This window comes from Microtus ochrogaster, chromosome 4, assembly GCF_000317375.1.
Source record: "Microtus ochrogaster isolate Prairie Vole_2 chromosome 4, MicOch1.0, whole genome shotgun sequence".
Lineage (NCBI taxonomy): Eukaryota > Metazoa > Chordata > Mammalia > Rodentia > Cricetidae > Microtus > Microtus ochrogaster.
In genome coordinates, this window is record NC_022011.1 from 39,269,375 (window position 1) to 39,282,898 (window position 13,524).

The window sequence follows — 13,524 nt, forward strand, 5'->3', positions numbered from 1 at the left end:
TTGTGAGCCACCATGTGGTTGCTGGGAATTGAACTCAGGACCTTTGGAAGAGCAGGCAATGCTCTTAACCTCTGAGCCATCTCTCCAGCCCAGGATCACAGTTTTTAAAAGTCTGCATAACTTCATGCAAAGAAGAAAGACAGGGAAGGAAGCACCATGTATTCAAAAGTTGCTGTGCAAAAAAAAAAAAAAAAATTAAAAAAGTTGCTGTGTATACTAGAATTCATCTTAGGACTGTCCTCCCTCCTCCTTTCTTTCCTCTTTATTTGGGGGGGGGTGTTTTGTTTTGTTGTTGTTGTTTTTGAGATAGGATTTCTCTATGTCTTGGCTGTCTTGGAACTCGCTCTGCAGACCAGGCTGGCCTTGAACTCAGAGATCCACCTGCCTCTGCTTCCCAAGTGCTGGGATTAATCACATATGCTACCACCACCCCACTTCTTTCCTTCCTTTTTGAGGCAGGGTCTTGCCATGTAGCTGACTGGCCTGGCACTAGATAGCCCAGGCTGGCCTCAAATTTTCAGCAATGGCTGTCCCCTACCTCAGCCTCCACAGTTTGAGGGTTACAGGCATTTCCCCCACAACCAGCCTCAATTTTCGAGTATTAGGAGACACCCTGAACTCATCTTCTGTCAGACAATACTTTTGAAGTTTTGGTCAGCGTCTCCCAAGCCCACCACTCCCCACTGTTCTAGTCTCTGCTTCTCTGAGATGAACCTCTTTTTTTGTATTTTATTTTCACATACAGTGGATGCTGGAGTTTTGAATGGTATGCATCTTCTCTGTTCTTCTTTCTGGCTGTTCCTGCTTTTTCCAGTGATCAGGCATTGTTTTGCTCATAGGCCAAAGGTCACCAACAAAACCTTTGAGAGAGTTAAAGTAAACTGGAATAAGCCAGGCATGGTACCCAGTGTTCCAGAGGCTGATACAGGTGGATCTCTGAGTTTGGGGCCAGCCTGGTCTACAGAGTCAGTTCCAGGATAGCCAGGGCTACACAGAGAAACCCTGTCTTGAAAAGATGGACTTGGATCATCTTCCTAGACCCAATGCTCTGGCTTGGAACTGGTGGTTGTGTGTATCAAACGTTGTGTTTTTTGCTCCTCACAGGTAAGGACAGCTGTGAGGGCACCCTCCGAGCTGTGGACCCCCCTGTGAAGCACCACAGTTATGGGCGCCATGAAGGGGCTTGGATGAAGGACCCTGCAGCTCTAGATGACAGGATCTACGTCACCAACTACTACTATGGAAACAGCCTGGTGGAGTTTCGGAACCTGGAAAATTTCAAACAAGGTCAGGGAAACTGGGTAGAAGAGGGGAGGGAGAAGAGTGTGGTTGGCCTGTGACAAGGGTGCCCCATAAGACCCAGCCTTCCTGTGCCTGTGGTTTCCAGTGCCCAGCCTGTCCTCCAGGTAGCCTCCTGCCCTAAGGAAGGGTGTCACCCACTGCTGGGAACTGAATACAGGGGCAAAGGAGAGAGGTGGCCCGGCCTCATGACAACTTCCACTTGCTGAGTGTTCCATGCACTTGTCTGTGTCTGTCTCTCTTAGTTAGGCTTTCTATTGCTTCATGACCAAAAGCAAGTTGGGAGGAAAGTGTTCATGTGGCTCGCCCTTCCGTATCATCGTCATCATCAAAGGAAGTCAGGCACCTTTAATCCCAGCACTCAAGAGGCAGAGGCCAACCTGAATCTCTGTAATTTAGAGACCAGCCTGGTCTACATAGTGAGTTCCAGGACAGCTAGAGCTACATAGTGAGACCCTGTCTCAAACAAGCAAACAAACAAAAACTTTCTAGCTCAGTGTCCACTCACGTTTTATGAATCTTCCTAAATCCACGAGATTGTTGCCTGCCCTCCAAGAAAGCAGGCCTCAGGCCTTAGAAGACTTGTGACTCTGGGCAAGGCCCACAGGGGGATGTTAGCATAAGGAGGACAATTTTTGATTATCAGATCTGGGGCAGGACAGGGGAAAGATCATTAAGACTGTCTCACCTTCCAGAAATCTATATTCTAGAGGAGGCGAAGGCATAAGGGGGCAATCGTGGTACAGCCTAGGACAGTCTAGTTCAGTATCTGTGGGAAGAGTGTGGAGACATAGGAAGGCTTCCCCAGGGGGCTTCGGGGGCTTTACAGGAGAAAGAAGGGAAGGTGTTCCTCACAGAAGCAACATGGTGTCATGCGGTGGAGTGCACCCACCCAATCCCATCCTGAGAACCATGGGATCCTAGAAAATGTCCTGAAATAGCTAATGCTGTAAAATGGCAGCGGGAGAGGAACCTTGGTGGGCCAAGGGCTGCGTGGCAGGTAAGAGCCCAAGATGGGTGAGGTGCAGACACGCCATGCAGGCAGAGCTTACATGGGGGTTTTTGTTTGTTTGTGTTGTTTTTAAACATTGTAAATGATTTATTTATTCTTATTTTGCATGCTTTGGTGTTTTGCTTGCATGTATGTATATATGAAGATGTCAAATCCCCTGGAACTGTAGTTGCAGAAAGTTGTGAACTACCATGTCGGTGCTGGGAATTGAACCCAGGTTCTTTGGAAGATCTTAACCACTGACTTAACATCTTGCTAGCCCCTACATGGGAGTGTGGGAGTTTTATTGAGATAAAGGGAATAGGGGAGGATAGGAGGAGAGGAAGAGGAAGAGGAAGGACCAGCCTACCTCTTCAGAAGAGCAGTGGGAAAGAGAGCAGGAATGGGCAGAGTTTGTCTCTTAAAGGGACCTTTTGCACCTGCATACAGTCTATGTAACAACATAGCAGCCACAGGACCCTGGCCTGGCCTGGGTACTGCCTGATGCACCCTGCCAGGTGACAGGGGCCAGCACGATCCTAACAGCTAACATCTTTTCTAAGCTCGAAATTTACTTGTTCTGTGGTGTCTGGAGCAGCTCACAGGCTGGTGGATGTGGCAAGAACTTAGAAAGAGGTTAGGGGAGGCCCTTCACTGAGTCTAGGGAAGTCATGCTGGCTAAGGACACTGAGAGACAGGTTCAATGGGGAATAGCAAACCTGACTCAAGGAACATCATATACAAAGTCTCTGAGATAGAACACGGGGTTGGTGGGCTGGAGAGATGGCTCAGAGGTTAAAAGCACAAGCTACTCTTCTAGAGGTCCTGAGTTCAATTCCCAACAACCACATGGTGGCTCACAACCATCTGTAATGAGATCTGGTGCCCTCTTCTGGCATGCAGGCATACGTGCAGGCAGAACACTGTATACATAATAAATAAATCTTTAAAAAAAAAAAAGAGGGGGGAAGGCCAGGCATTGGTGGCACACTCCTTTAATCCCAGCACTCAGGAGGCAGAGGTAGGCAGATCTCTGTGAGTTCGAGGCCAGCCTGGTCTACAAGAGCTAGTTCCAGAATAGGTCCCAGAGCTATATAGAAACCCTGTCTTTCTTATACAGCCTAGGCATGGTACCACCCACAGTGGCCTGGGCCCTCTCACATCCATCATCAAGCAAGACAATTTCCCCAAATGTGGCCACAGGCCAGTCTGGGCAGTTCCTCTAGATTGTGTCAAACTACGCAGCACATGTGGGCTGGGGCTGCCCAGGGTACTCTGGTGTGACCCTCTCCTTTCCATACGCAGGGCGGTGGAGTAACATGTACAAGCTACCCTACAACTGGATAGGCACGGGCCATGTGGTGTACCAGGGCGCCTTCTACTACAACCGTGCATTCACCAAGAACATCATCAAATATGACCTGCGCCAGCGCTTTGTGGCTTCCTGGGCAATGCTGCCTGACGTGGTATACGAGGACACCACACCCTGGAAGTGGCGTGGCCACTCAGACATTGATTTTGCTGTAGACGAGAGTGGTCTGTGGGTCATCTACCCAGCTGTGGATGAGCGAGATGAAGCCCAGCATGAGGTGATTGTGTTGAGCCGCCTAGACCCCCGAGACCTCTCTGTGCACCAAGAGACCACGTGGAAGACACGGCTGAGGAGGAGCTCCTATGGGAACTGCTTCCTGGTGTGTGGTATCCTGTATGCTGTGGATACGTATAACCAGCACGAAGGCCAGGTGGCCTATGCCTTCGACACCCACACAGGCACTGATGCTCACCCACAGCTGCCCTTCCTCAATGAGTATTCCTACACCACTCAAGTTGACTACAACCCCAAGGAGAGGGTGCTGTATGCCTGGGACAATGGCCACCAGCTCACCTACACCCTCCACTTTGTGATCTGAATGGGCACCTATGTTCACAGGGGAGGGCAGCAGAGGAGTAGGGGTGTCCCTAGCAACTCCTGCAACTGCTGTCAGTATCAGTTGGAGGTGTCCTGGGCAGGTGTTAACAGGTGACACTTGCTTCCCCTGCAGAATGTTGTGCTGAGGGCTTTTCCTGCATTTACCCTTCTGATTCTTTCCACTGCTTCCTGTGGAGTCAGAGATCCTTAAGCCCACTGAGCAGAGGAGGTGACTGAAGCCCCGCGGAGCAACATCTCAGTCACAGTAGGGCAGGCTGTGTTCTCACGATAGCCACATTTTATAGATGAGATGACCTCGTCTAGTTCATCCCTTCTCCAGGACCCTTCCCACTGAGGTCTCTGGGTCCTCTGCTGATGCTCTGGAGCTCCAGGCCTCTCTTCTGGTTGATGCTGGCGACCTTGAGCCCAGAGCCTCTTGACCTGGGGTCAGCCACCTAGCAGGAACCACACCCTGAAGCAAGCACTGCCTCCCTCCGTAGCTACTTCTTGTCTTCCTGCTCCTTGCACGTTCTCAGCAGCTGAGAAGGAATAGGCAACTCAGCTATGGTAGGGTAGGGTGCTGGTCTGAGCTCCCACCATCTCAGCTCCTGTACCAGAAGCCTTGCTAGGCCTTGGCCATCCAATAGGCCTTGGATCCTTCCCTATCCCTTCCCAAAGGTTTGGGCCTGGGGTTCTTTATGGGCCTTCAAAGCTAGTTTGCTCACACTCAGGGATTGCCAGGAGTAAGGCCTTTGTCTCTGGAGAGGGTGGTCCCAAGATGGAACAGGCTTCCTCTTCCTTGTCCATCCTGAGCTGGTCACTTGGTGGGCTGGTTCAATTCAATAGATTCAGTAGGGAATCTGGGAAATACAGGACAGAGGGGTTCAGAAGAGACCTTGGGCCTTGTTAGGTTGCAGGACAAAACCAGGAAGTAGAAACAGGGAAAAATAGCCTCAGTCTCAGCACCAGGATTTTCTTTGAGAGAGTTCACAGGGTTATGGACATACAATTGTATAAGCTATCCTACAAGGGGATTGGCAGCTTCCCTGGGGCTGCTTGTGGCTCAGAATCTCCAGACACAGGCAGGCCTGAGAACATGACCATTTAAGCCACCTATGACTGCTTTGGACATTCTTTTTAAAGATGTAGAGAAACTTTTTTGCCCATCTCCTTGTTTTACCAAAGAAAATATAGTTCCCAATAGTTCTAGGGTATGGGGTGGAACCATCCAGGGCAGGGTATGGCTGATCTCCTTTGGGAAAGCTCTGTACTCTCCTACAGATCCTCAGCACCTTTGAAGGTATCTACCAACGACCCCTACCTGGACCCTGGGCCCTTCCTTGTGCCCTGGGCCCACTCCTAAGATACCTGCAGTGGGTACCAGCTGCCCACTGTTCAGTGCTGGTAGGCAGATTCAGGTTGTCTGTAGACTTCATTTCCTCCAGACATTGCTGGGTGATGTTTTGCTTAAGGAATAACTCACCCTAAAATAAAGAGGGACAGTGACACCCAGCCCAGCCAGGTCTGACTCATAGTGGTAGCCACACCCAGCTGACCACCACAGGCCCCCCTTCCAGCCTCTTCAGAGAACTTGGAATCCCCTGTTCCCACCCTCCCTCCCCCCAAAGCCTGTGCACACCCTGACCTTTCCCTTGGTCCTGGGTGTGGGTTTGTTTTTTTTCAAGACTGTGTGTTTTGTGATGTCATAGCCCAACCATGTGAGAGGTGCTGAGGCAGCTGCAGCAGTCTGCAGGAAGGGAACACTAGGACATACTGGTTTGAAGAGTAAACACACATGGCATAGTTTCCAGGGGCGGGACAAGGGCCTGCCATAGTGACCAGTCATCCTTCAGGTCCCTTCTGTTTCCAGCCTTTGTGTGCTCTGTGGTAATACAGTTCATTTCTTCATTTTAGATAGTCACACTGCATGCCAGGTGAGTCACTTGTCACATAGGCTGGCAATGGAAAGTAACCTGTTCCTGTTATCTGAGAATCATCAGTGTCCTCAACGGAGAGGGCCCACGGGCATGTGGAGGCAATGACATGGAGGAATTTGCCTATGATCACACAGCAGTGTAGTCTATGGCAGAGCAAGTAGGTTAGGGCTCCTCAGAGCATGCTTTTTGCCATCTTCATGTCACGCTGGCAGCAAGCTCCAGAAGGGATGTTAGTTGCAGCCATTCAAGATGGCCATGGGAAAAGCCAGCTTGTACAGAGCTTTGGGTGCCAAGCCAAGGAGTGGATACGGCTAGCCAAGTCTAGAACAAAATGGTGTAATCTAACAGAGCCAAGAAAATTCTGACATGGATTCTGACTGGATTTTATCCTGTTGGTGATGAAAAGCAGGGAAGGAGTTTTGAGTTTGCCAGTTTATGAGCTCTAAAGGAAATGTGCCTCCCGCTACCACACACACAAACTCACAGACACCTTCACACACACACACACACACCACATACCTTAGTGTGTATTATGTTGGGCAGTGGGTACTTCCTAGGAGGCAAGGCCTGGGCTGTATAGAACTGCCCACTGACCTTTTTATAAGGGCAAACCATCTAGTGTCTGAACAACTCTAGAGGTGAGGAGCTTTGGCTTCCATCACTAATTCCTCTCCAGAGATTGCCAGGCCTTCGGGGTGTTGGGGGTGCTAGGCAAGTGCTGGATCACTGAGCCACTCCAGCCCCCTCAGTCTTTGAATCCCACTCTGGCGGGGTGGGGGGGATGACCTCCACCTTGGGGCAGCACAAAAGGCAGGAACAACTGTGGGGTCCTGTAGGGAACTGTTCTCCCTGCAGCATCAGATAACCTTTGTGGTGTGATGCTGGGCCACATCTGTGTGTCAGTCCAGGTACAGGGAATGGGGAGCCTGCCTCGTCCATGCTGCTCTTCCCTAAGCCTGGGAGGGGCATTAAATTCCTGAGACAGCAGGGACCAAGGCTTAGTGAGAAGACTTCAGGAGCCTTCCCTGCACCTCCAGAATTGGAAGTCCCCTCAATCTGTAGTCTCACCAATCCACCCTGGAACCCCAAGATTTCTCTCATGGGTTATGAGCCACAAGTTCCAAGAAGTTGAGCAGTGTGCTCAGGGCCAGGTATGTAGCATGTAGAAGTGAGATCCAAACTAGGTCTCTTTAAACCAAAGTCCCTAACTAACTGTTGTAAGTAGTCATGGTTTATGTTTTGTTTTTTGTTTTGTTATACTTGGATTGGGCCAATAGGAAGCTCAAAGACAAGTTTGCGATCATTTTGAACATTTAACCGGCTTCATTCTAGCCTTTTGTATGTACCTTTACCCTGGTTTATTTTTATTCTACTGTATTTAATCTATCTTATTAAGGTGCACCAAGATCTTTTTGCAACAGTGTGGCATATACATAAATAAAACTCATGAATACAGTTGAACGTGGCAGTGCATTCCTTTGATTCTTGTACTTGGGAGGCAAAGACAGGCCGATCTCTGAGTTTGAGGCCACCCTGGTCTACAAAGCAAGTTCCAGGATAGCCAGGGCTACACAGAAAAACCCTGTCTTGAAAAAAAAAAAAAAAATTTAAACAAAAAACCTGAAAGCTTGATTTAAAAATCTTAAGTAAGGCCAGGCCATAGTAGCATACACTTTTAATTCCAGCACTCGGGAGGCAGAGGCAGACAGATCTCTGTGAGTTCTAGGCCAGCCTGGTTTACAAGAGCTAGTTCTGGGACAGGCTACAAAGCTACAAAGAAACCTAATCTCGAAAAACAAGAAAAAGAAAGAAAGAAAGAAACCCAGTCTTGAAAAAAGGAAAAAAAATACCAAGGAAAAAGTCTTAAGTACTGTGATCTACAACTGGGGTGTAGCTCCATGGCATTCTACTCCTGACAGCATAGAGGGCCTGGCTGTTATTCCAGCATCACACAAGAAGGAATCAAGAAAGCAAACAAACATTTCTGGTCTGTATCCTTATCACATCATATATATTTAATAACTTTTTTTGACCCAGGCTGGCCTCAAACTTGGTATGACTCCAAAGATGGTCTTAATTCCTGGTTCTCCTTTCTTTGTCCCTTGAGCGGATTCCGGTGTGAGCGATCGGGTCCAGCAGTCTATTTGTCCTAGTCTGTGTCAGTGGGATCAAAACAACTTGGAAAGGAAAGGGTATATTTTCTCTTGTGTCCAGGTAACAGTTTATCAGCAAGGGAAGTCAGGGCAGGACTCAAGGAAAGAATCTGGAGGCAGGAGCTGTGGAAGAGTCCCTGAGGACTTGTACCAGCCTTTCTGGTACAGCCCAGGGCTGGCTCTGCCCTCCCTCACCAATCCCACAGGCCAAGGTGATGGAGGCAGTTATTCAGCTGTGGCTCCCTTCTCCCAAAAATTTGACAAAAACTAACCAGCACAATCTTTAATAGCCTAAAAAAGAAAACATTAGAGCTGGGCATACGTGCACTCAGGAGGCTGAGGCAGGAGGATCTTGCATTTGAGGCCAGTTTGGGCTACATAGAAAGACCCTGTCAAAAAAGAAAGAAAAGAAAACTTATTTCAAAACAGCAACAACAAAAGTTTAGTCTGAGGACTGATTGCTTCCCTGTCACTAGAAACCAACCAGTATACTGTGCAATGTGGAATATAACAGGGTAAAAACTCTGGTTGTTGTTGTTGTTGTTTTCTCGCCATTTCCCACTTTATGTGCCACTGCAGAAATATTTTTTTTTTCACTCTGGCTCCATGGCTGGCCTTGAACTCACTATGTAGACCAGACTGTCCTCAAATTTGCAGAGATCTCCTTGCCTCTGCTTCCAGAGTGCTGGGATTTAAAATATGTGCCCCCATGCCTAGAGAAACAACTTTTATGTGCCCCTCCTCAGGGATCAAAGATGGGAAGTGGGACAAAAAAATATAGTGATATTTTACTTATGTTTTAATAAGTAAAGCTTGCTTGAAGATCAGAAGGTAAAACAGCCTCTAGAGGCCAAGTAGTGGTGGCTCACACCTTTAATCCTAGGGAGTCACATGCCTTTAATCCCTTAATAAAGGAGGCTCAGGGCTTGGTTTGCAGTCACCCGGCCTTGGTAGAGGAGAATAAATGTATCCGGCTAAGGAATTTGAAGACCACTGGACAAATCATCCAGAAAAAAAAATGTCTCAAGAATAAAAGTATATCACATTTCCAACAGGATAAAATTTCATAATCTTCCCAAATGTTTGTTTCTGCTGTTCTCTACAGACATGTAATGCAAATGGTCTGTTGTAGTCCCAGTCCAGTTAAAGATCAAAGCTGGCTCTGGAGTTGGAGTGTGGCTCTCTCCTTCTCTAAACCCAAGCATGTTTATTAAAGTGAAATCCAAAAATCTCTGTCTCATGTCAGAAGAGCCACCTGATATGGGACAGAAGAAAAACAAATATTTAAGGATTATTTATGTTATTGCTACTAATCTTATAATCCTTTGGTTTTATATTGATCCTTTAGCAGCTTTTCTTAAGGTATAAGATTTATAAGACATACACACATATACACACACGTATAAAACTTTTTGTCATGATATTAAGGGTCATATAGAGTACTAACTAATTCTAGAAAAAGGTCTCATATACCTTCCTGTACATGAGTTTAGGTTTGAGTCTCCATCAGTTTTCTGCAGTAACCCATGAGCATGCCTGTTGTGGTAAAAGTAAAACGCATTGTTCTCTGGGCAGCGGATCCCAGGCAGGGAGCCACGAGGCAGGTGAGAGACCTTGGTGGGGCAGCCAGTCCTGTGAGGAGCTGCAGCCTTGCAGGTGAGAGACTGACGGATAGGCACACCATGCAGAGTAAGGTTGGGTATTTATTTAGTGGGTTATGGAGGGAAAAGAGAAAAGGAGGAAGGGGAAGGGAGAAGAGCAGAGAAGCAGAGAGAGAGAGAGACAGAGAGAGAGACAGAGAGAGAGAGAGACAGAGAAATGGAGGGGGAAGGAGAGGAGTCACGACAGCAGCTACCTCTTTGGGAGACAGATGGAAAGGAAGGGACTCAGGCTGAAAGCAGAAGATCTGCTTGCCTCAGCAGGGGGAGGGGGTTGGGGGTGGAGTGGGGGGGGGGCTTGTACAGATCATTGCTTGGCTGTTTTGCTTTCTGATTTTCATCTTGAATCTCAATACCTGTCTCTCAGTTTTTATTATTCATGTTACAGAAAAAGAAGCAAGAAGAAGCAAAGATGTTTTCTGGAGAATCAGTGTCATGAACCCCTGGGAAGTGGCCTCAGGTGACTTTTGAGACCACTGTCTCAAATGCCAGTCACTTGTACTGTCTTCTTTGCCTCTCATCTCAGGATACCTCTTTATTCCTTAGGTCTATCTATCTACCTAGCTAATGTGTGGGGGCTTGTGTGGTGGTGTGGGCACCATGACACATGTAAAGGGCAATAGACCACCTGTGGGTGTCAGCCCTTGCCTTTCCAGTGTTTGGTTTCTGGTTGTTTTTTTTCCTGTCCTGGAATCACTCTGTAGACCAGGCTAGCCTTGAACTCACAGAGATCTGCCTGCCTCTGTTGTAGGAGCTGTGGGTTGCATTCCGCCACCCAGCTCCCGCCACCGGCTAGTTTTACCCAAAATAACAACAGACAAATTGTATTCTTTTAAACACTGCTTGGCCCATTATATCTAGCCTCTTCTCAGCTAACTCTTGCACCTGGACTAGCCCATTTCTAATAATGTGTGTAGCACCCCCAGATGCGCTAACCGGGAAGATTCTAGCCTACATCCATCCTGGGTCAGAGCTTCATCGATCGCGTCTGCCTGGGAGAGAGGAGCATGGCCTCTGAGCTCACTTCCTCTTCCTCCCAGCATTCTGTTCTGTTTACTCCTCCCACCTATGTTTTAACCTATGAGGGCCAAGCAGTTTCTTTATTTTTTAGCCAATGACCTTCCTCCATCATGCCTCTGCTTCCGAAGTACTAGAATTAAAGGTGTGTGCCACCACTGCCTGGCACTTGTTTCTGTTTTTGGTCTTTTGAAACAGGAAATATTTAGCTCTGGCTGTCCTGGAACCTCCTATATAGACCAGGCTGGTCTTAAACTCACAAAACCCACCTACCTCTAACTCTTCAGTGCTGGGTTTAGAGTGATCACTACTCTCAGCTTCTGTCTTGCTCCAGACAGCATCTCGTGGCTGCTAATTGGCCTACAGGCTTCTGGAGGTTCTTCTTCCTCCACATCCATCTTCCTGGAGAACCACAGTCAAGATTCCAGACAACTGCATTACTGTGCCCAGGTTTTATTGGGTTCTGAGATACAAACTCCTTTAGGCTTTGTGGCCAGTGATTTTTCAAACACAGCCTTTTCCCCAACCCTTTGCTTCTCTGTTTCTTACAAATGTTCTCATTCCTTTTATGGAAATACTTCTTTTTCCCAAATAAGCTTTTATAAGTTGTTAGCCAAGCAAAACAATTGTTTTTAATTTTGAGGAGAAAACTGAATTTTGCTGTAGTAAAGAGAATTGGTATCAGTGACCACGAATAGACAGCGACTGTGTGCCACTTGAATTCAGGCAGTGCTGGGCATTCTAACTTGTGACTTTTTGGCTAAATCCCCAGACCATCCTCCTGCCCTCTGTTTAAGAAGGTAATGAGTGGGGCTCTTAGTGGCAGAACACTTGGTTTACATACCCTAGGGTCTGAGCTCCACTCTCAGCACTGCAAAGAAAAACAAAAGTAATGGACTGGTTAGGTGGTTCACTGGTAAAAGTGATTGCAGGCCTATTCATCCCCAGAACCCTGGACTTAATGGTTCTTGACATGGTGGTTTGGATACATACCACCATGAAGTGCTCTCTGATTAGTTACCCACCCTGCCTTGTACACTTTTTAAAAAATACTTATATATTTTTATTTTATGTGTATGAGTATTTTCCCTGCATGTATGTAGACATTCCTGGTGCCCTTGGAGACCAGAAAGGGGCAACAGATTTCTTAAAACTGGAGTTACAGCAGTTGTAAGCTGAACCTGGGACCTCTGGAAGAGCAGCAGTGCTCCAAACCACTGAGCCATCTCTCCAGCTCCTATGAAGACACCCTTGGATATGTTCAGATGGGCTTTGCTTTCCATAGCTGCAGAATTCTTGCCATATCAGGAAGCTAGACCCTATCCCTGAAGCTCTGAGGCCTCTGGAACTATAAACCCTTACCTGATCATAGCTAGACTTTGGGTAACCTGGACCACAGACACCCCCCCATCCCTTTTTCTGTACTTTAAGATTCTGGTCAGCAAGGTCTTTCCATCAGTGTTGGAGAGAGGTCTCTTGTTGGTTCCCAGACACACAGCTAGCTTAGACCTGAAATAATCACACAGAAACTATTAATTAAATCACTGCTTGGCCCATTAGCTTTAGCTTCTTATTGGCTAACTGTTATATAATTTAACCCATTTCTATTAATCTTTGTATCACCATTGGCAGTGGTTTACCAGCAAAGTTTTGGCATGTCTGACTCTGGCAGCAGCTCCATGGCATCTCTCTGACTACACCCTTCTTTCTCCCAGCACACAGCCTAGCTTTCCCTGCCTAGTTCTGCTGTTCCCTGCCATAGGCTCAAAGCATTTCATTACTCATTAACCAATAAAAGCAACACACAGAGAGAAGTACCTCCAACATCATTTCCCCTTTTCTGTTTAAACAAAAAGGAAGGCTTTAAATTTAACATAGTAAAATTACATATAACAAAACAGTTATGAAGTAAGAATTACAGTTACAAGATTTATCTCTACTTTATCTTTTATCATAACTAAGGAAAACTATAAATATAACTATAAATTCTTCAACTCCATCAAAGACTCCAGAAGGATATGATATTACCTAAGTAAACAGGAAGTGCATTATAAGCAACTTCCAAAATTCTAGAATTGACAGAGGCATCTCACTGCCTGGACAGTCACCTAAAGTTCTTCTATACCAATGGGGCATCCATCTTCAGCCTATAAGCCCATAGTATCCAGCAGACTCTTCCAAGAAGCAAGAAATTTAAAGGACTGTTTTGCCTCTATTGGCAGTTTGTCAGTCACTTTCTTCTGTTGAGAGTTCTCTGTTTAGGTCTTTACTCCATATTTTTTTATTGGATTATGTGTTCTTTTGATGACCAATTTCTTGAGTTCTTTGTATATTTTGGAGATAAGACCTCTGTCTGATATGGGGTTAGTGAAGATCTTTTCCCATTCTGTAGGCTGTTGTTTTGTCTTGTTGACCATATCTTTGCTTTACAGAAGCTTTCCAGTTTTAGGAGGTGTGTGGATTATTATCTGGGTCTTCTATTCAGTTCCATTGGTCCTCCTGTCTGTTCTTATGCCAATACCAGGCTGTTTTCAGTACTGTAGCTCTGTAGTAGAGTTTG

General features: G+C 46.8%; 1 protein-coding gene across 2 annotated transcripts in view; it reads left to right on the forward strand.

Moving 5' to 3' along the window:
- Olfml2a (olfactomedin like 2A) overlaps positions 1 to 7,586 on the forward strand; it is a 30,552-nt gene extending 22,966 nt beyond the window's left edge. For both annotated transcript variants that reach the window (XM_026778736.1, XM_013346070.2), the window contains exons 7-8: positions 1,105 to 1,287; positions 3,596 to 7,586. In XM_026778736.1, the coding sequence (XP_026634537.1) occupies positions 1,105 to 1,287; positions 3,596 to 4,200 (788 nt within the window). In that variant the 3' untranslated portion in view covers positions 4,201 to 7,586. The remainder of the gene's footprint in view (positions 1 to 1,104; positions 1,288 to 3,595) is intronic.
- Positions 7,587 to 13,524: the final 5,938 nt, after the last annotated feature.